At 34.5% G+C, this 20,916-nt stretch overlaps 1 protein-coding gene across 1 annotated transcript in view; it reads right to left on the bottom strand.

The window, feature by feature from the left end:
- Positions 1 to 20,916, bottom strand: part of LOC135209076 (uncharacterized) — a 95,231-nt gene that overhangs the window by 10,032 nt on the left and 64,283 nt on the right. The window contains exons 3-5 of the mRNA XM_064241660.1: positions 18,798 to 18,993; positions 2,861 to 2,956; positions 830 to 922 (exon numbers count right to left, since the gene is read on the bottom strand). Of these exons, the coding sequence (XP_064097730.1) occupies positions 830 to 922; positions 2,861 to 2,956; positions 18,798 to 18,993 (385 nt within the window). The remainder of the gene's footprint in view (positions 1 to 829; positions 923 to 2,860; positions 2,957 to 18,797; positions 18,994 to 20,916) is intronic.

Raw genomic sequence — 20,916 nt, 5'->3', positions numbered from 1 at the left:
TTATTATCATTATTATTATATTATTATTATTTTTATTATTATTATTATTATTATTATTATTATTATTATTATTATTATTATTCCATTTGGAGATTATTTTTTGCCCTTGTATATATGCATATACATGTATATATACACTATTTTATAAATACATACGTACACACAATTCAAACCCATTCAAAACCAGGACTAATCCATCATCCCTGACAAAACAGCTGATCAGAACAATGCCATTAAATGGCATCCAGACATCTGTCATCTGTTCTTATAGAAACAGACATCAATAATCATCTCATAATTACACCTGTAATTATCTCCTAATTAGGTGTCATTTATCAACCCCCCCAACCCCATGAAAGAAAGGTGTTGGATTCCTTTTGGCGTTTATGGTGGTGCTGGTGGCTATATTCGGGTAACAAATATATAATATATATATATATATATATATATATATATATATATATATATATATATATATATATATTTCTTCATTCAATCTCATTCACTCTCAATCTTCATTCAGTCATTCACCCTCCATCCATTCTTCCTGCATTATTAACCACTCATTCAGTCTCCATTTAATCATTCAGTCTTCACTCACTCACTCACAACCCATTCTTCACTCATTCATTCATTCCACTCACTCATTCTTCACTCACCCACTCACTCACTCACCCATCCACTCACTCACCCACCCACCAACTTCCCCACTCACACAACCCACCCACTCGCTCACTCACTCACTCACCAATTCACCCACCAACCCACCACTCACCCAACACGCTCACCCACCTACCAAATCCCTCACCCAACCCACCCACTCACCCACCTGTCCGTATGAGACGTCTCTTTTGCCGAAGCGGAGTCTGAGGGCGGGGGCCCGATCTTGGCGAATGAAATCAGCAGCGTCGTAGGCGTCGTCCTGAAATTGAACAAACAAATAAATAAACAAATATATACATTCGTAAACAAATACGTAAACAAATAAACAATAAATGAATGGTAATTAGGTGTTGGATTTGCACTACGTGTGTTTGTGTGTGTGAAAGTGCACTTATTTAAGTGTTCGAGTAGGTTTTGAGTGAAAGAATGTTATTGTATTTCTATATAATTTGTATGTATATGTATGCTATGTATGTATGGGATGTATGTATGCATAATAATATATATATATATATAACTATATATATATATAGATACACACATCCAAATAATCATTAAAATAATCTTTTCATTTCTATAAGCCATAAAACCATCTTGTTATTGCGCGCGCACACACACACACACACACACACACACACACACACACATATATATATATATATATATATAATATATATATATATATATATATATATATATATATATATACGTATACATAATCGTTAAAATAATCTTCTAATTTCTGTAAGCCCCAAAACCATCATTGCACACACACATATATATATATAAATATATATGTATGCATATATGTATATATGTATATATATATATAGTATATACAACATACATACATACATACATACATATATATATATATATATATATATATATATATATATATATACAAGAGCTGAAATAACTTTTCAATCCATCCAACCCACAAAACCGTCTCGTGCCTTTGACAAGAGCTACAGTCCACCAATAGATAATTTAGATTTGGGAGAAGTGATTACTAATGATGCGACCGGTTTTATTCAAATTCTGGTCATTGGATAAAGCGAAGGGGGGATGATTTAATTCCGATTCTAACTCAGCTGTGAAAGCTAAATTACTCTTGGATTTACTGAATTACATTTTACAGATTAATTTCGGTTTTGGAGGTTTGCATATTGTGGTAAGCGTGTGTGTGTGTGAGAATATATGGGCGAGTGAGTGACTGGGTTGGGGCAAAAGTGAGTTTTATACATTGTATGTTATGTTTCCATGAATATTCATTGTTGTGTGTGTGAGAGATGAGAGAGAGAGAGAGAGAGAGAGAGAGAGAGAGAGAGAGAGAGAGAGAGAGAGAGAATGGTTATATAAGAGAAATGGAGAATTTAGATACTGAATATTGAGAGAACAAAATATTATAAACTTGAATACTGAATTACTCACGAGAGAGAGAGAGAGAGAGAGAGAGAGAGAGAGAGAGAGAGAGAGAGAGAATCTGCCTAGAGCTGTGACACACAAAAACCAAAGCTGAATAATTACAGAGTTTTCTATTCATTGAATAATATATAAATTCCGGCCTTTTAAAGCAGAGCAGGGGTCAGAATTTCGACCGAGGGGACCGAGGGGCACCTAGGGCTTGGGGGAAGGGGGTGAGGGGGCGGGGGCCAAAAAGGATGAAGGTCACAATGAGGCCTTACTAGGGTTAGAGAGGGAATGTGGATTATTTTGTTTTTTTTTTTTTTTTAATATTATTCTTCTTAAAGGTGTAGTTTTTTAAATTATTTACGCAATATATTAAACACACACACACACACACACACACACACACATATATATATATATATAATATATATATAGATTATATATAGAGAGAGAGAGAGAGAGAAGTAGAGAGAGAGAGGAGAGAGAGATGAGAGAGAGAGAGAGAGCTAATATTACTGTTGAATAATATAATATATTATATATATATATATATATATATATCTATATTATATATATATAAACAGTAAACTTTGACCAAGCCACTGCTACCTTTATCATTTATTTTTTTAAACACTCTCTCTCTCTCTCAAGACATACGTAGCATCAAACAAATTTCATTCAGGAATAGAAAACTCAGATATCCCAAATCTCCTCTAGACAGACCAATAGGTAGAGCAGACACACACACACACACACCTGTCCCAGCTCCCGTGTCCTCACTTACCTGTATGTAATCAGAAGAGGTTCTCTTCCCGAATCGCAGTCTGAGGGCCGGGGTGCGGTCCTTCCGCACCAATTCGTGATCAAGGAGGGGCTCGGCCTGGAAAAAGATAAATAAATAAATAAAGGAATTGATTGGTTGTCAGACTGAAAAAAAAGGAGGTTTGTTATTAAGTGGGCTTCTTCGATTTTCAACGAGAGGTGTGCTGACGTTTACCTGCGCTTTGTTTGTGAAGTGGTGGCGTGTGCGCTTGTTCTGGTGTCTGGTTGATTTTCTGTTTGTTGGTTTGTGTTTTATTTTCTTGCTGAGAAGATCTTCGTCGTGTGCTTGTGCGTTTGTTTTGTGGATGAACGGGTGTTTGTGTATGTATGTATGTATGTACGTATGAGTATTTTGTTTGTGTCTTCTCATTCATCCAAGAATAGGCCTATACTTTAAGACTGGCTTCTGACCACGTGCTTCTGCGTTTGTGCTGTGGATGAGGTGCTGTTTGTCTGTATGTATGTATGATTAAGCCTGTTCCACTAGTCTACCATAGTGGGTTCACATCAACCGTGCATTTGACGTCTAGGCCCGCCCCTTACGACGCTCCTGATAGGCTGCTGATAAGCTATTCACAGGGCTGGAGACTCTCAGTCTCTCGAGAGAGTTCACATAAGTAGGATGTATGTTCCACCTCCCTGAAAGACGCATCCCTCAGGAGACGTGGAACATACATCCTGTCTATGTGAACTCTCGAGAGAGACTGAGAGCTTCCAGCCCTGCCATTGGCTTATCAACAGGCAATCATGAGCGTCGTAAGGGGCGGGCCTTGACGTCAAATGCACGGTTGATGTGAATCCACTATAGTAGGTCTGTGTTTTTCTAGTCTACGTGGAATATTTTACCATATTACATAAGATACATTACGTCAATTTGTACAACACTTACGGTCGTGAATGTCGATCCCAACTAAATACATTCTTATACAAACCATTTTGTTTACGCGAAAGTTAATTGTTTTAAGTTCAAGCGAGAATGCAACGCATTAGTACCCTAATACTATTTGATACTTTTCCGTACGTATGTATCTACTTATTAATTTGTATTTTTTGATGTGGGATCTCTTCTATCTGTATTTTCATTTACATCATCTTAATTCTTCCTAATGAACACCTTAATCATCTTTGGAAGCTCGAATTGCAAGCCAGTGGGCCCTTCGGTGGGCTTGTTCCATATGGATAGCTTTCATCTACTGGATATAGGATGTAATAATAATAAATACCTAAGCGACTTTCTTTGTTTACACGATTGTACATGGTTTACTTAAACAACTGACGATCGTCAACGCACGCCTACTGCGCTGGGTAGCTAACAATAAAATTATTGCTTAACAGCAAAAGTAAATTTGATCTTAAAACTCTTCAATCTGAGGTAAGTTCATTTCTCTCTCTCTCTCTCTCTCTCTCTCTCTCTCTCTCTCTCTCTCTCTCTCTAGACTACCCAGGCCCGGGTATGTTACCTACTACCTGCCCCTGAAACCTGGGCATATGTCTAATCTCCCCCTACCCAGTGCTTGTACAGCTACCCACTAAGCAATCAATCACTGAGACTTTCCCCTAAATACCGAGATAAAATACGAAATGAATTTAGGGTTATACAATAAAATTAACCTGGATAAGTTCTCCCACACACCTGTTTCGTAATGGCGAGAGAGAGAGAGAGAGAGAGAGAGAGAGAGAGAGAGAATGTTTATTCTAATAAAATTAAAGGACTACATAAAACTGAGAGAGAGAGAGAGAGAGAGAGTTTCGTAATGGCGAGAGAGAGAGAGAGAGAGAGAGAGAGAGAGAGAGAATATCAGTTATAGTGCGCGATGTTAATTTTAATACAATTCATGGATTACCTGAAATTGAGAGAGAGAGAGAGAGAGAGAGAACGCTAGTAATAGATCTGTCATGTTAAATTTGATCAAACTAGGGATTACATCAACTTGAGAGAGAGAGAGAGAGAGAGAGAGAGAGAGAGAGAGAGAGAGAGAGAGAGAGGACTGTATAAATTGACGGGAAATAATTTTGGCGCTTTTGGGATTTCGCAAAACATGCGGCTGACACGTTTCATATTTCTCCCTGACACCTTGGGGTAAAATCAGGGAGATCTTTTTAAAAATGGATTTTCATTTATTTTTCTAACATTTTTTTAACGATTTCGTTCCAGCCAGGTGCGATATGATTTCTGCATTAATGCACGTTTATTTATTTTTTTAGACTATTAGATTGCAACGCCAGCTGAATCAGGCTGTGAATGAATTAGTATTGGAATGTATCGGACCTGCAAGTGTGTACATTATGTATGTACGTATGTATAATATATATTTATATATATATATAATATATATATATATATATATATATATATATATATATATAATATATATATATTTATAAACATACAAATACCTCTACACATAAACAATATACATATACATACGTTCATCCATAATATACCCAAACAAACACACAACCATTATCATTCATTTGCAGTTATTCAAAGGCCCGACCGAATGTATAATGAAACAGCCACAATCACTCAATTCTGTCTCGCCATGATCACACATTCTTTTGAGACCAAAACAATAGTAGAACATTAGGCTGAAAGGACTAATCACACTGAAAGAGTTATCTAATGAACAGGAATGTTTCTGCAGAGAAGAGAGAGAGAGGAGAGAGAGAGAGAGAGAGAGAGAGAGAGAGAGAGAGAGAGAGAGACCTCAAATATAAAATAATCCTATATAAGATTTGCTCAAATGAGAGGATATATATATATATATATAATATATATATATATATGGAGAGAGAGAGAGAGAGAGAGAGAGAGAGAGAGAGAGAGAGAAGAGAGAGAGAGAATTATACAAGGAGAAACTCATAATAATAATATAATAATAATAATAATAATAATAATAATAATAATAATAATAATAATAATAATAATAATAATAATAAATGTCCCGTAAAATAAACCTTCTATATAAATAGCGGACTACATCAATTGTAACACGAGAGAGAGAGAGAGAGAGAGAGAGAGAGAGAGGAGAGAGAGAGAGAGAGAGAGTTTACCTTAGCACAAAGTGCATCTAATTATTTGTGATTAATGAGCGTACTTTCCACATAGTTCCCATATTAATATGCTTCTGTGATAATCTCTCTCTCTCTCTCTCTGGACAGTCAATGCACATCCTGGAATTTATGAGGATTTATGAGGTGCATTGGTTACGTCACTCGGTAAGTGAGATTTATGAGGAATAGGCCTACAGGGCTAGAGCAGTTTAGCCTTGTTTGCAGTTTGGAATAATTGGTCTAATATCCTTTTTTTGATATTTTGATACTTTTTCTTTTGATGAAATAAATAACTGATCAAAAATGTAAGTAGAATGAAAAAAAAAGTATAGTATAGGCCTACAGGATTATAGGCCTATAGGCCTACAGTAGTTTTTGATCTGTTTGCAGTTTCTAATTACTGGTCTATTATTTTTTCCTTTTTGGTATTTTGATATGAATTCCTTTTAATAAAATAAAAAGATAAAATTGTACTTAAACACGGAAAAATAATTGTAGTATAAGCCTCTAGGCCTAGACAAGTGTTGGTTTGTTTGCAGATGGTAACAATTAGTCTAATGAATTTTTAAATTTTTCTTTTATAAAAAGAATGAATTAAAAAGAGCAGCTAAAAATGAAAAAAAAAAAATTATAGCACAGGCCTATAGAAGCCTATAGGCCTTGAGTAGTTTTCCTTTGTTTGCAGTTTGTAAGCATTGGTCTATTTTTTCTATTTTTTGATTTTTTCTATAATATAAATAAATTATTAAAAAATGCAGGTAAAAAGGGGAAAAAGTATAGTTTAGGCCTATAGGCCTACAGTAGCGCTCCCCTGTTTGCAGTTTGCAATCACTGATCTCATTATCTTAATTTTTTTTTATAAAATTAATAAATAATTGGCAATTACAGTACAAACATGGTCAAAAGGAATATAATATAGGCCTATAATAGTCTAATGATTTCCTTTAAAATTTGCTTTCTTATAAAAAAAAATCCATTTACAAAGTAGTTTGTAATGATTTTTCTAAAGATTTTTGTTATTTTTATAATATGATTAAATAAAATGAAATGACAATAAAAAAGGTGAAAAAGGTAGTATGTAGTATATAGGCCTATAGTGCAATATAGGCCTATTGGTCAAATGATTTTCCATTATTCATTTTTATACAAAAAAAGAAATAAATAAAAATTGCAGGCATAAAGGGCAGAGAGGAACATAAAACACATTCTTAAGAATGGTGAATACCCGTCAAAACATACAAACACAAAATCATACCCACAACCATTCCAGACACAAACGCCCACACAATCATACCCACACGCCCACCACAAAAAAGCCTAAAAAGAGAATTGTCACTAATATGAATTGATTGACCCCTGGCCATAACCGAATTCCAAACCCTGTGGGGAGGCAGAGTGGAGAGGGGGTACATATATACATAGTTACAAAAGCATCGAATTCAATAAAATTGAAGCTCGTCAGGCCAAACAGATTTGCCCTGATAGGTTAGTCGCCCTACGACAGAAAGTAATTTTGTCCTGGACGTAAAATCGAGGACTCCCAATTTGTATATAGGCGGGTTTTAGGCGAATAATATTATATATATATATATATAATTATATATATATATAATTACTTATATATCCATACATTATATACATACATATATATACGTATATATTATAGATATAATATATATATATAGATCTAATACAAAATATATTTAAATACATATACACAGAATATTTTTGTCAACTGGCCTATCTCGATTTTGGTTAATGTTTTAGAATCGATATTTCACCACATACGTAAAATAAAAATTTGAGTATACATACATATATTTGATATGTAATGTATTCATGGAGAGGAGAGAAGTAGATGAGGAGGAGGAGATGAGAGAAGAGAGAGAGAGGAGGAAGAGAGCGAAGAGAGGAATTTCCGCAAATGCCATTTGACCACAGTTTAGTGTGTGGGTGGTGTATTTATGAGAGAGAGAAGAGAGACGCGAGAAGGAGACGAGAGAGAGAGACGAGAGAGAGAGAGAGAGAGAGAGATCACTCAACAAGAATGCCCATTCGACACAAAAACCTGTAATACATAAATTCACCCGATTGTCGTCATAAGCCCTTTACGGATAAAAAAAACCTGAATTACCATAAAAAGGACACAAAATGAAATAAATTTTCGCATTGTTTCCAAAAACAAGGGTAACGGGGAAACATGTTTCACATCCAAACCCAACAAAAGGAAATGAGACACTGCTAATGCAACACAGCCCATAGGAATCAATGTTTGCATATTTTGTCCACAACAAAAAACTTAGTATTTATGTGACATAAGGGTTATTGACAGTAGATGACGAAATATATATAATAAGAATAGTACAGATAGATATAGATATATATCATAGTATTATATATATATATTATATAGATATGGTTAATATTTAATTATATATTATATAGCATAATAGATATATTATATATATATTGATATATATATAACGCATAATTATATAATAATATATATTAGAGAGAGAGAGAGAGAGAAGAGAGGAGAGAGAGTGGTATGAGGGAGAGAGAGGACGAGAGAAATAACTTACCATAACTTTGACCTATGCTTGTTTTGAAATATAAGAATACTTAATGCTGCATGAACGAACTTATGAAAAGCATTTCTGCTGAGAGAGAGAGAGAGAGAGAGAGAGAGAGGAGGAGAAGGAGAGAGGAGAGAAGAGGAGAGAAGAGAGAGAGAAAGAAAATTAGTTTCGCAAAAATTAAGCCCTAATCTCTAGAACTGGATCTATTTAGAAATTTCCTACTGGACTGGAATTAAGCTCAATTTAAAAATCGCCAAAAAAATATTATATATATAAAAAAAAAACAAAAAAAAAAACACACACCATGGCACACATAAAAAAAAACCTCACTTCAATCAGAGACCAAGCCCAATCAAGACCCTAATTCAAAACTCACCATGATGACCTACGGTTCGAACTATTTTATTAGAAAAAAAAAAATTAAAAAACTATAAAAAAAAAAATAAAGAAAAATCATATCCCTTAGAGGACAAATGAGAGGAACTTTTAGAAACCAATACGATTTGAGACAGGAACTTTTGAACTTAAATTCTAGATTAAATTTAAATTTGTGTTTGTGCATTACTAGAGTATAGCTTCTCTCTCTCTTCTCTCTCTCGCCTCTCATTCGTCCTTCCTTCTCCTCGCTCTCTCATCTCTATATATATATATAATATATTATATATATATAGATTAGAATAATTATACATACACCTACAATATATATGTTATCTTAGTTATCGTCTTATATATATATATATAATATATATACCATATATAAGCACAAACACACAACTATAACTAATGTATAATATTACATTATGTATATAAGTTACATATACCATTCATATAGACATCTACTTTGAATTTGGACACTTTTTTAAAAATAATCTTAAAAACCAAAAAATCCCAGGCCGTTTTTATTTCCGTGATCCAAAAACTGACGAATTTCCAGGTGCGGAAGCTGTTCCATCTGTTCACCTGGGAACTGTGACAGACGCCTGGTGTCATTAACATGGTAATGGGGTCTCCCCAGGTATGCATAATTCGACCGAAATCATTACAAAAAGAACAGTTATCTTTTTTTACTTTTTTAGATTTCTTTTTTTTTTTGAGGGAAGTTTTGTATTTTGTTTGGCCTGTTTTAAAGGAAACAACCATATAAATATAAATGATACATTGTATATAAATAGATACACACATATGTACAAATATATGTAAAAGGTATAAGCGCCACGAATGGAAAAATAAACAACGGAGTTTCTGCAAGATCTTGTCTTTCGGACTCCAAAAACGGCCTTTACTCAGCAGATGAACTGACTTACATGAGGAATTGACAGTACAAAGAAATGGTAGTAGAACTGACAGCATAGGGGATTATAAGGATGCTTAGGTACCTAGAATCCGGTCACGCCTGGAGAATGAGTCACCTTCCCAAACAAAGCCATAAAACAAATGGGTTACAAAATTTAAAGAAAAAAAAAATTAAGTCACTCTGCCTCAGAACACAAGGACAAGACAATTTGTTTTAAAAAAAAAAAAGGATTATTTATAGGGCGGACAAAAAAAAAAAAAAAAAAAAAAAAAAAAAAAAAAAAAAAAAAAAAAAAAAAAACGCTAGTTCAGAACTTTGGTAAACAAAAACAACTTAAACTTATAATTCCATTTCTATTCAAGGCAATCCATCATAACAAAAATATCAATTTTTCTTTTTCTTGTTTTAATGAGGCTTATTTGCATTGTCAGGTCCCCAATATTTGGAATCAAGAAGAATTGATACATGAAGAAAAATTCGGGAAGGGAAAGATTTACGTTTCCTTCACATATATTAGATATTTTGTTTATAATAAAACCCACAAAAAAGTTTTTTAGTGTAAGTTAAAACGGACGGGGAAAGAACAAAATTCCTAAGAACATTCTCATTTTGAAATTATTTTAACGGTATGTTTGCAACCATTGAAATCATTGTTAAAAGCCTTTAAGTCAACCTTGTTTTTTTTCCTACAATTAACACCCCCACTAAAAGGGAATGTTAATAAAAAAATGGCCTCAGAGAGGAAACAACAACATAATAAATATAAAATTGCATGTATTGGACTTGCCCCTCATTTTGTCTCGGACAGTCGAGCAAGGGCTTAGAAGTCAAGATTAAGCCAGCATAAATATTCAGGAAAAAACTGGGCAAACATCTAATGCAATATTCATCCATTTAAGTAAAAACAACACGCCGAATAAATTGGATTGGTTAGTTCAGTAACTTGCAAGGTCAACGAGATGTTCTTTTCACGAAATCTTTTTGAATAAGCTGCCATAATACAACTTACTTCCCATTGTAATTTTAATTTTAGTCGTGGCCTGTTTCATTTAGACACCCTTTTGTATTTTGTAACATGTTTAAATTAAAACTGACCTCAAAGATTTAAATTACAGATCTTTAAATACAAATTAGTTTTGCCTTAGAGATAATTATTCGTTGTATATGTATGTGTGAACTATGTATTGTGGATATGTTTTTTTTGTTTACCAAAGTTCTGAATAGCTGTTCGCCGTAAATAATCCTTAATTGGCTTGTCCTTGTGTTCTGAGCAGATTGACTTAATCTTTTTTTTTTCTTTAAATTGTCACCATGTTTATTTTGCTTGTTTGGGCAAGGTTACCCTCATATTCTCCAGGTGTGCCGGATTCTAGGTAACTTATCTCCTTATAATCCCTATCTGTCAGTTATACGACCTTTCTCTTGTAACGTTACAATTCCTTCAGTTTAAGTCGTTTAGTTTTCTGCTGAGTAAAGGACGTCTTTTTGAGTCGAAAAGATCTTGCAGACACTCCGTTGTTTAGTGTTTTCCTTTCGTGGCTCTTAATACCTTTATGTTATGGATTTATCACGTTTGCCAAACCTTCGTGATTCAGTTTATATGTTATCAACGTTTATATATATATCTACATAATAGTTTATATTATATATAGTCTATATTATATATATATATATAGTAATAAGTATATTAAATAATTATATATATATATTATATATATATAGCACGAACGGAAGTAGTAGGGAAAGGCCATTCTCCATTCTCTTAACTTATTTTCATTGGCCCACGAATTCCAAGTCGCATTTTCAAGGCGAAAAATATAAGAAATTTGCGAACATTAATACATTAATTAATAATTGTTTTTTTCTTCACCGACTTTGTTTTTTCAGATCTCTTTACCAAAACAAAACTGCGAAATGAAAAAATGGGTCATTCCCCACACCTGGATATTTACTGTACCGAGACCTTGAAAGACTGTTTTGCAAGGTTTCCCTGTTTCTTGCAGGATGACTACCTTTCAGGAGGGAGCTTTGGGCACATCCATTAATTCAAAAGAAAAGGTTTTTACCGGCCGTGGACTGGAAATTAAAATTTCCCCAATAAAAATCCCTTAACTACTGGATCTCTGTTTAGAGTCAACAGACCGGACTAGTACTCTGCTTCGTCCAGCGTCGTATTATAACATAAATTACTTGCCCGAGATGTGGATCACCCGGGACAATACGTGGGAGTGGCACGGAAGAGGCCTGGTTGCAAGGTTTCGGAATAGATTCCCACAGGGGCATTAAAGCCTTAGAACAATGTAGTAGAATTATCTAATCCAGAACAATCTAACTATACGTAATCATTCAAAAACATGTAAAAACGTATATTGACCAGCAACGAATTTTTCTATCTTGGGTCCAACCTGCGGAACAACCAACAACCTGACTATTTTAGAAGAGATAATTATACAAAAAAGAAAAAACTGTACCGTCCTTAAAACACCCAAACGTCCCTCTGTAAAATTTGTGCATTGCGTAGTTTTGGGCAGCTGGGTTTTGCCTCACTCTGTTTTCTTAACTTATTTTGCGGGGGGGGTTGGTCTTTTCCCTCTTCTTTTGTATAAGGTAGGGTGTTTCTGAAGATTTTAGGCGAAGTCCTGTACATGTAAGTTGTTTGCCTTTGCAAAGGTACTGTTGCAATTTTAAAACATTTTTTACTTTATTGAAGAAGCTGCAGGCCAATTACATGTTTTTAATAATATTAATTAAATCACATTGGAGTATTAATGTTCGCAAATTTTATATAATTTTTAGCCTTGAAAATGCTACTTGAAATTCGTCGCGAAAACGTCGGGCATTGAAATAAATTGTTAATGAGATGAGGAATGCCTTTCCCTACTTACTTCTTCGTTATATATCTTCTTTGAGGCTCCCGAGCTCCGGCCCTTATGTGTTATGGATGTATGTATGTATGTATGTTATGGTTATATATAATTATATATAATATAATATATAATAATTATATATATACAAATATAAAGAGAGAGAGAGAGGAGAGGAGAGATAGAGCAGACGAGAGAGAGATAGAGAAGAGATTATTGAGGACAGAGAGAGAGAGCCCTTAGGTAATCCAAAAGCCCTTGATAAAATCCTTAAAAAACAATCAACATTAACCTGAGCTGAAGAGAAGAAAGGAATCAAAAACCAATCACTAAAATGATTTGTGAACTGGGAGGAGGAGGGAGGAGGAGGAGGAGGTATCTGTCTGGCAACCCTACCCTCCCTCCCTCCCTCCCTACCTGCCAATTACGCTTTCCCCAGTAAATAACATCTGACAGGCTACACGGGAGGAATCAACAGTTAATTACGTAAATGAAAACCAAATACCCACCGAGGTGAATCCAGGCTGCACTATTAAGCGGCCGTGGGCCAGATTTGAAGGGGGGTTATTGAACGATTGTGTGTATTATGCCAATTATGTATGTATGTTATACATAATTCGGTCTGAATGCATACAAAGTAATGTCTTAAATGTATGTTTTTCTATAACCACAACAATATGCATACAGACACACTACAACTAATTAATTGTTTTCTCTCATCCGGTCCTGATGAATTATTTGTCTTGATTGAAACCGTTCTTCCTCTCTCTCTCCTCTCGTCCTCTCTCTCTCGCTCTCGTGCTCCTCGTCTCTCCTTCTCTTCTTAAATCATATATTATTATATTAAGTAGATATATATATATATATATATATATATATGCATAGATATTAGTCAGATTACATGCAAACATGCATGACAACACACCACACCTTCACACACACACACACACACACAGCGTAGTTATCATTCGGTATATATTATATATATATATATATATATATATATATATTATATGTAGAAGAGATGAGAGATGAGAAAGAAGAGAGGAGAGAGAGAGAACCTTACTCTACCTTACAGAACCTTACATTTCTTGTTCGGGTTTTTTTTCTTTGCCCTGGGTTGCCCCGAAGTTCCTTTTTGGTTTTCCCTTTTTGCCCAGTGCATTATCTTTTTGGCCCATTTATGTTTTTTTTGTCTTTTTTTTTTCCTCGTTTTTTTTTTTTTTTTTTTGTTTTTTAATTTTTTTTCTTTTTTTTTTCTTCTTTTTTAATTTTTTTTTCTTTTTTTTTTTGCCCAGTCCCTCAGTGTGAGGCACCTCTAATTGTCTACCAGAGAGGCTAGACCATTTCCGGTATATTTTTGCATCTTCCAATCTTGGAGGTCTCTGGGATGCTAAGCATAGATATTTGTCGAGCTTATTCTTAACAAACAATCTACGCTCAACTCTCCTGATATATTCCTCCTGATGAGGCTGGCAAACTTGCTTGAATTGAAAACACTGCATTATCGATGCTGGTGGCGTAGTGGATTAATGTCCTGTGTGCTTTCCTATTTTTTTTCCTGGTATAAGTTTTGGGCACTAATTAATCTACCTCTGCTTGCTCTTTCTGATAATTTTTAGCTCCATGATTGTTTTCGGCCTATTCCTTCTATCCTTGTTTCCCATGCCTGGAATGATCATGTAGCGTTTCTCTTCTCCCTTTCCTAGGACTATATAATTTTAATGGATTTGTAGTCTTTCCGCCCTGAGTAAGTCAAGGTTCCTTAACTTTCTTTCTTTTATTCTAAGCTGTAAAAGGACCTTTGTACAATCTTATCTATTTGTGCAATATCCTTTTGATAGTGTGGGGTACCATATCATACTCGCAATATTCAAGTGGACCTGACGAACGAAAGATGTTTTTACAAAGCATAATCATGTGTTTCAGCTTTTCTTTTTTTTGTTTTGAAGTGCCGTAAAACAACCTTCCCATTGTTTTGCTTTAACATTTTGCCAATAGAATTGCTATTTGGATCATTGCCATTAACATGTTCCTTTTCCTTCATTCATCACAACAAAGGTCTTTAACTGCTTCCTTATTTGTGATTGTCTTTCATTATTAGGTCCCTATTATGCATATAGCTTTAGCTTCTCTGTTCTTCCCATAAATTTATTGATTCAAATTTGATCAGAGTTAAATATCGTCCCTATTTACCTCTGCCCAATCATATACTTTGTTAAGGTTCTTTATTGTAGCGCGTTCCTATCTTTCTTGCACGCGTAACTTTGCTCTACTTAATTTTTGTGTCATCAGCCGAAACTGACTCACTACCAGAGTCCTTAACATTACTGTCTATGTCTGCAATCATAATAAACCAACAGTATTGCAGCTAACACCGTACCTTGTTGGCACACTGGATATTACCTTAGCTTCATCCGATTTCTCATCATTTGCATAACTAGCTGTTTTCCTGTTGTACATTCTTTTAACCATCTTCCTACTTTATCCACGATATTGTGTTTTCTAATTTTCTTCGCTAAGTATATTATGGTCTACCTTGTCAAAACGATTTGCAAAGTCTAGATAAACCACATCTGTTTCATTTCCGCTTTTCATATTTTTGTATATGTTCTCATGGTGGACTAACAGTTGGGTTTGTGTACTTTTTCCGGGTACGAAACCATGTTGTCCTATATTAAACAAATTATTTTTTATTAAATGTTTCGTAATATTTTACTTCATTACCCTTTCATACACTTTCATAATATGTGATGTTAGACTCACAGGCCTATAATTACTTGCCTCTAGTCTTGATCCACTTTTGAATGTAGGGGTAATATATGCTAATTTGTGCTCATCATAAATCTTGCCTGTATCTACACTTTGTCTTAATAATATTGCAAGTGGCTTTGCGATAGAATGAACTACTTTCTTTAACAAAATAGCAGGAACACCACCAGGACCTGCTGCAGCTCCATTTTTAATTTCATTAATAGCCTGCACAATATCAGCTTCATTAATAATTATCTATGTCAGCTAAATATTCTCTATTTTCGTCCCTTACTTCTGTATCATTATCTTCATTATCAATTCTAGGGGTGAATTCTCTCTTATATCGTTCTGCCAATATGTTGCATATTTCCTTTTTTTCATTCGTTAATCTCCCTTCAATTCTTAGAGGGCCTATTTCTATTCTTCTTTTTCTCGTACGAGTATAATAGTTTGGGGTTTTGCTTGATATTTACTAAGGTTTTTTCTTCCAAGTCCCGTTTTTCATTTTCTTTTGATTGTATAATCTTTTGTTCTGCATTTTCTATCTTACTTTTTAGTTCTATAACTTTCCATGCATTTTTTTCTTTTGCAAGACCTTTTTTCCACTTTCTGATTTTCTGGAACAAGATCCTTCTGTCTCTTGGTATGCATGACTGATGTTTACTTTTCTTCTTCGGTATATATTTATCCACTATTTTCTCTAAAATTTTATATAGTATCTCCGTATTTACCCTTATGTCATCACTTACGAAAATGTTATCCCAATCTTTGTTTAATTCTTCATTTATTTCTGACCATTTTATATTTTTACTGTAGAAGTTGTATTTTCCATATCCTTTCCACTTTTTCATTTCATGCTTATCTCTGTTTTCACTTGCTTTGGAATGGACTGCTAATTCTATGACATTATGGTCTGAAATACTCGCATTATAAACTATTATTTTTTTGACATAATTCACCTCGTTCACAAATACTAGGTCGAAAGTATTTTCCTTTCTTGTTGGCAGGTGATTTATTTGTTGAATGTTGTATTCTAGTAGCATATCTAATAGCTTTACGAATTGCCTCTTATCTTCTGCACTACTATTACTCTCTTTTTTATATGTATAAATACAACCACAATCTCCTATTCGTTCTTTCCAGTCTACGAAAGGAAAGTTAAAGTCTCCAGATAGGAGAATAGTCCAGTCCTTGTGATTTCTACATATATCATCCAATTTTTCTATTATTATGTCAAACTCTTTAGTATTAGGGGGTCTATATATTACATGTTCATTAATTTTTCAGATTCAAATTCTACCGCTATTAGTTCACATTCTGAGTTACTATATTTCTCATATATTTTTCCTTGTTTTTTGTCTTTCCCATATATTGCGGTTCCCCCCATTCCTATTTTTTCTATCTGATCTATAAGTTTGGATACCCTTTTATTTGATCATCATTCCCAGTCTCTTGAGAATACCAGGTTTCACTTATATTCATTATATCTATTTTCTTTTCAATTTGGGTTAGTTCTTCTAAGTACTCTATTTTTCTTTTTGAATTACTCGTAACTAAACCCTGCGCATTCATCACTATGATGGTTTGCGTGTTTTCTCCTTCATTTAATATGGGTAATAATAAGGATTTTCCCATGTCTTTTTCCTGTTCTGGTATGTTGTTCTTTTTTTCATTTCCAGAAATTCTGACATTAAAAAATCCAAATTTTCCATAATATTTGATCTTCCTTCATCATAATTATTCTTTTTGTGTCTGAATCTGCAGTTTTCTCCGTATCTGCAATATCCTCTTGCATCATAAATACAGTTCTTATCTCTTGAGTTGTATCTTGGAGCTGATGGTTGGAAATATTTTGGTGACCCACCATATCGCGGTGATGGCTTGGTTTTTTCTTTCACCTGATATTCTTTGTTCCTCTCTTTATTTGTTTCTTTCTTATTTTGGATTTTATTACTTGAATGATTATTTAATTGATTTCGATTCATGGCTACGGGGTGCATATATTTACATTTTTTGTCGAACTTACATCCTTTTCCTTCTTTTAGGTTTTTGTATATTTTTGGATGTAGATCTCTGCAATCATCCTCATAGCCGTCTAGGTATGCACATTTACCATAGTTGTGACATACCTTAGGATGTTTGTAGTAACATCTTTCTCCGAATCTGCAACTGCCTCTTTTCAAAAGGTTGCAGACTTTGTCTTTCTTGTCTATTTTTTCCTCTTTCATATCATTGTTCAAATCTGGGTAGAGCCTCTTCGGGATTTTCTTTTCTGTTGTCATGTCGTAATTTATTTCTTCGTATGTATGCTGCTTGATTGCCTCATATGTAGTATCAATGAGTATCTCTGCATCCATACTTTTATCTTGTTCTTTGTTTTCCTTATTTTTTTCTGTCATTTCAGTTTTGTTTACTTCTCTTCCGTTTCCTTCTTCTTTGATTATGAAATGACAGCGAATATTGGTGAAAGTAAAAGTAATCACTAAATAAATACGAAACACATGTATACACATGTACACATAAATACATACAATTTACCCATATAAAACAAAAAAAAACTCCTTTTTGTGCAAAGAATCAATCTTCTTCTTCCTTTCATCCTTTATTACACAAAGGAAAGAGACAAAAAGGCTGTCTAGAACGGTATTCTGAAATATACGAGAATTCGAATAAGCTTATTCTGAAAGGGTAAGGTCAGCGAGTGATATATTTGCATATTTAAGAGGCCGGAGACGCCATCAAGGAATTTTCAATGCATGGGATTACATCCAGCTCTCTCTCTCTCTCTCTCTCTCTCTCTCTCTCTCTCTCTCTCTCTCTTAAGCGCTTTTTTATCGCATGTAATTCTCAAGGTACAATGAACAGCGTATTACCAAGAACAGCGCTAAAGTTTGCTTGTAAAATTTTCCTTGTGATGGTGTCATCAGTAACTGTATGTTGCATTTTGCTTGGCATGGGTGACTGCTTGCTCATTCATACATTGCATGTGATACACAATTATATATACACATAAAAAATATATGTAATATAATATATAATATATATATATATAATATATATATATATATATATAGATATATATATATATATACACACACACAAACACACAAACACAGAAACACATACATCGCTTCAGCATCAACTTCTACATCTACTTCTGCATCAGCTTCTACAGCTACTTCTGCAGTCACTCTAACAGCCATTTTCTGCAGCAGCAGCTTACAGCTACTTCTGCAGACACTTCTTCACCTGCTTCTACAGGCCCTCCTATACAGCTACTTCTACAGTCACTCCTACAGCTACTTCTACAGCAACTTCTACAGGTACTCCTTCGTCAACAGCCAAAGGACCCACCTCGTCGACGGTTCTCTTGCCGTAGCGGAGTCTGAGCGAAGGCTCTGACCTCTGGGACACCTGCTGCCAGGACCTTTATGCTTCCTCCTCCTCCGCCCCTCTTGCCGAATCTCAGTCGCATAGACGGCGGTCCAACCCGCCGCCCCGCGCCTCTCCACGCCGTGGGACAGCAGTTCGTACATGTCGCTGAGGGCGGCTGCTTCCGGAAAGGGGTGGGGGTCGGGGGTGGGGGGGGGGGGGAGATAAAGAGATATACGTTAAGTAATGTAAACAACTATAACATTAGGTCATGTAAACATCTGTATATGCTAAGTTTTACAAGCAACAATATATACGTTATTAAATAAAGATCTATATGCATTAAGTTGTCTAAAGAACTATAAACACTAAAAACTATACGCTAAGTTACGGAAATAACTATAAGATGAGTTATTTAAGCAATTATATGCTAAGTTCTGTACACAAATGTATCGTATCAAAATACAAAAGAGTCAATAACTTATTAATAATGTAAACAATTATACTAAGATACATAAACAACTTTATGCAATCAAAATATAAAAAATTAATGCTTGCAACAGGCTATAGGCAGCTAGTGCAAGGAGGAATGAGTCACAATAAGGTAGGAGACTGCAGTATTTATAAATCACGAGAGTTATAAAATATAACTCAGCATTTTACGGTTGAAAACACTGGGTGAAAACGTACCCAGACGCATAATTATGGATAATTTTAACCTTATATAAAATAAAAACTACTAAGGCTAGAGAGCTGCAATTTGGTATGTCTGATGATTGGAGGGTGGAAGATCAACGTACCAATTTGCAGCACTCTAGCCCCAGTAGATTTTAAGATCCGAGGGCGAACAGAAATAGTGCGCCCAGAAAAAGTACGGACGGACAGATAAAACCGACACAATAGTTTTCTTTTAAAAAAACTGGAAGCAAATAAACAAGATTACGAAACAAAAGACAAAGTGGCGCTTATCAAGAGAAACATTTATACGTCTTTTCATCTACGTTTTAAAAACGTTTACAATAAAAACGGTAAAGAATCTATGCTCAAACGTTTATGACTAAAAAATGAAAAGTAAATAAAAAATGAATCAGTGGCAATTCAAAACACATCACGGTATTTATAACCCAGTTTAATATTACCAAACGGCCTGACACGCCATTCTCTCTCTCTCTCTCTCTCTCTCTCTCTAAAATATACATATAAATATATATATACATGTTATACTTGATGACAGCTGTTTGTCTGGGATTTTTCATTAAATACTGGTAACGCTTCGCCTGTCGAAATCACGCGTTTGCTTGTGACGTGTGAATGTTCATTTTGTTTGGGTCTAGTGCCTGATGTATATGTGTGTATTGTGTATGTGTATATGTATATATATATGATATGTATATATACACAAACATGTATATATGTGATAATATATATACATGCATATATATATGTATATATATATATACACACACTCCAGAAAGAAGAATATATTAAAAACTTATCCCAAAATGGACACACCTATAAAACAAGGGCCAAGAAATAATGCCCCCCCCACCAACCCATCCCCCCAAAAAAAAAACTAAAAAAATCTACGATAAGGATGGAAAATAAAATATTTTTATTCCAAGTTAAGAAAGAAGCCACGCCCCCTTTTTGGCAAAGTTGCCATTGTTTTCCAGGAAATGATGATTGATGGTTATGAGATAATGCCTTTGTGTTTTAGCATCAGGTCGCTGTGACTTTTGACGTCTCTAGTGGGTGTGGCTTACATAACTTGCAAAACTGACCTAATTAATTGGCAGAGAATTCTTAATTGTTATGTGTATTATTTGAATTAAATTAGGAATATTGCTACACAGTGTGATTAAGATGCTCATCAAATAAGGTTAGATATGCCTACTTTCTCTATCCCCAAAAACATTATGATGGGCATTCTCTCTCTCTCTCTCTCTCTCTCTCTCTCTCTCTCTCTCATTCATATATTCTTTTTTTTTATTCTCTCTCCCGTCTCTCTCTTTCTATCCCCAAAAACACTATGATGGGCATCATCCTACCTCTCTCTCTCTCTAAAAAACAGTATGATGGGCATCTTACCGCCTCTCTCTCT

Source organism: Macrobrachium nipponense, chromosome 37, assembly GCF_015104395.2.
Source record: "Macrobrachium nipponense isolate FS-2020 chromosome 37, ASM1510439v2, whole genome shotgun sequence".
In the NCBI taxonomy this organism is placed as follows: Eukaryota; Metazoa; Arthropoda; class Malacostraca; order Decapoda; family Palaemonidae; genus Macrobrachium; species Macrobrachium nipponense.
This window is presented reverse-complemented; position numbering and strand designations above follow the sequence as displayed.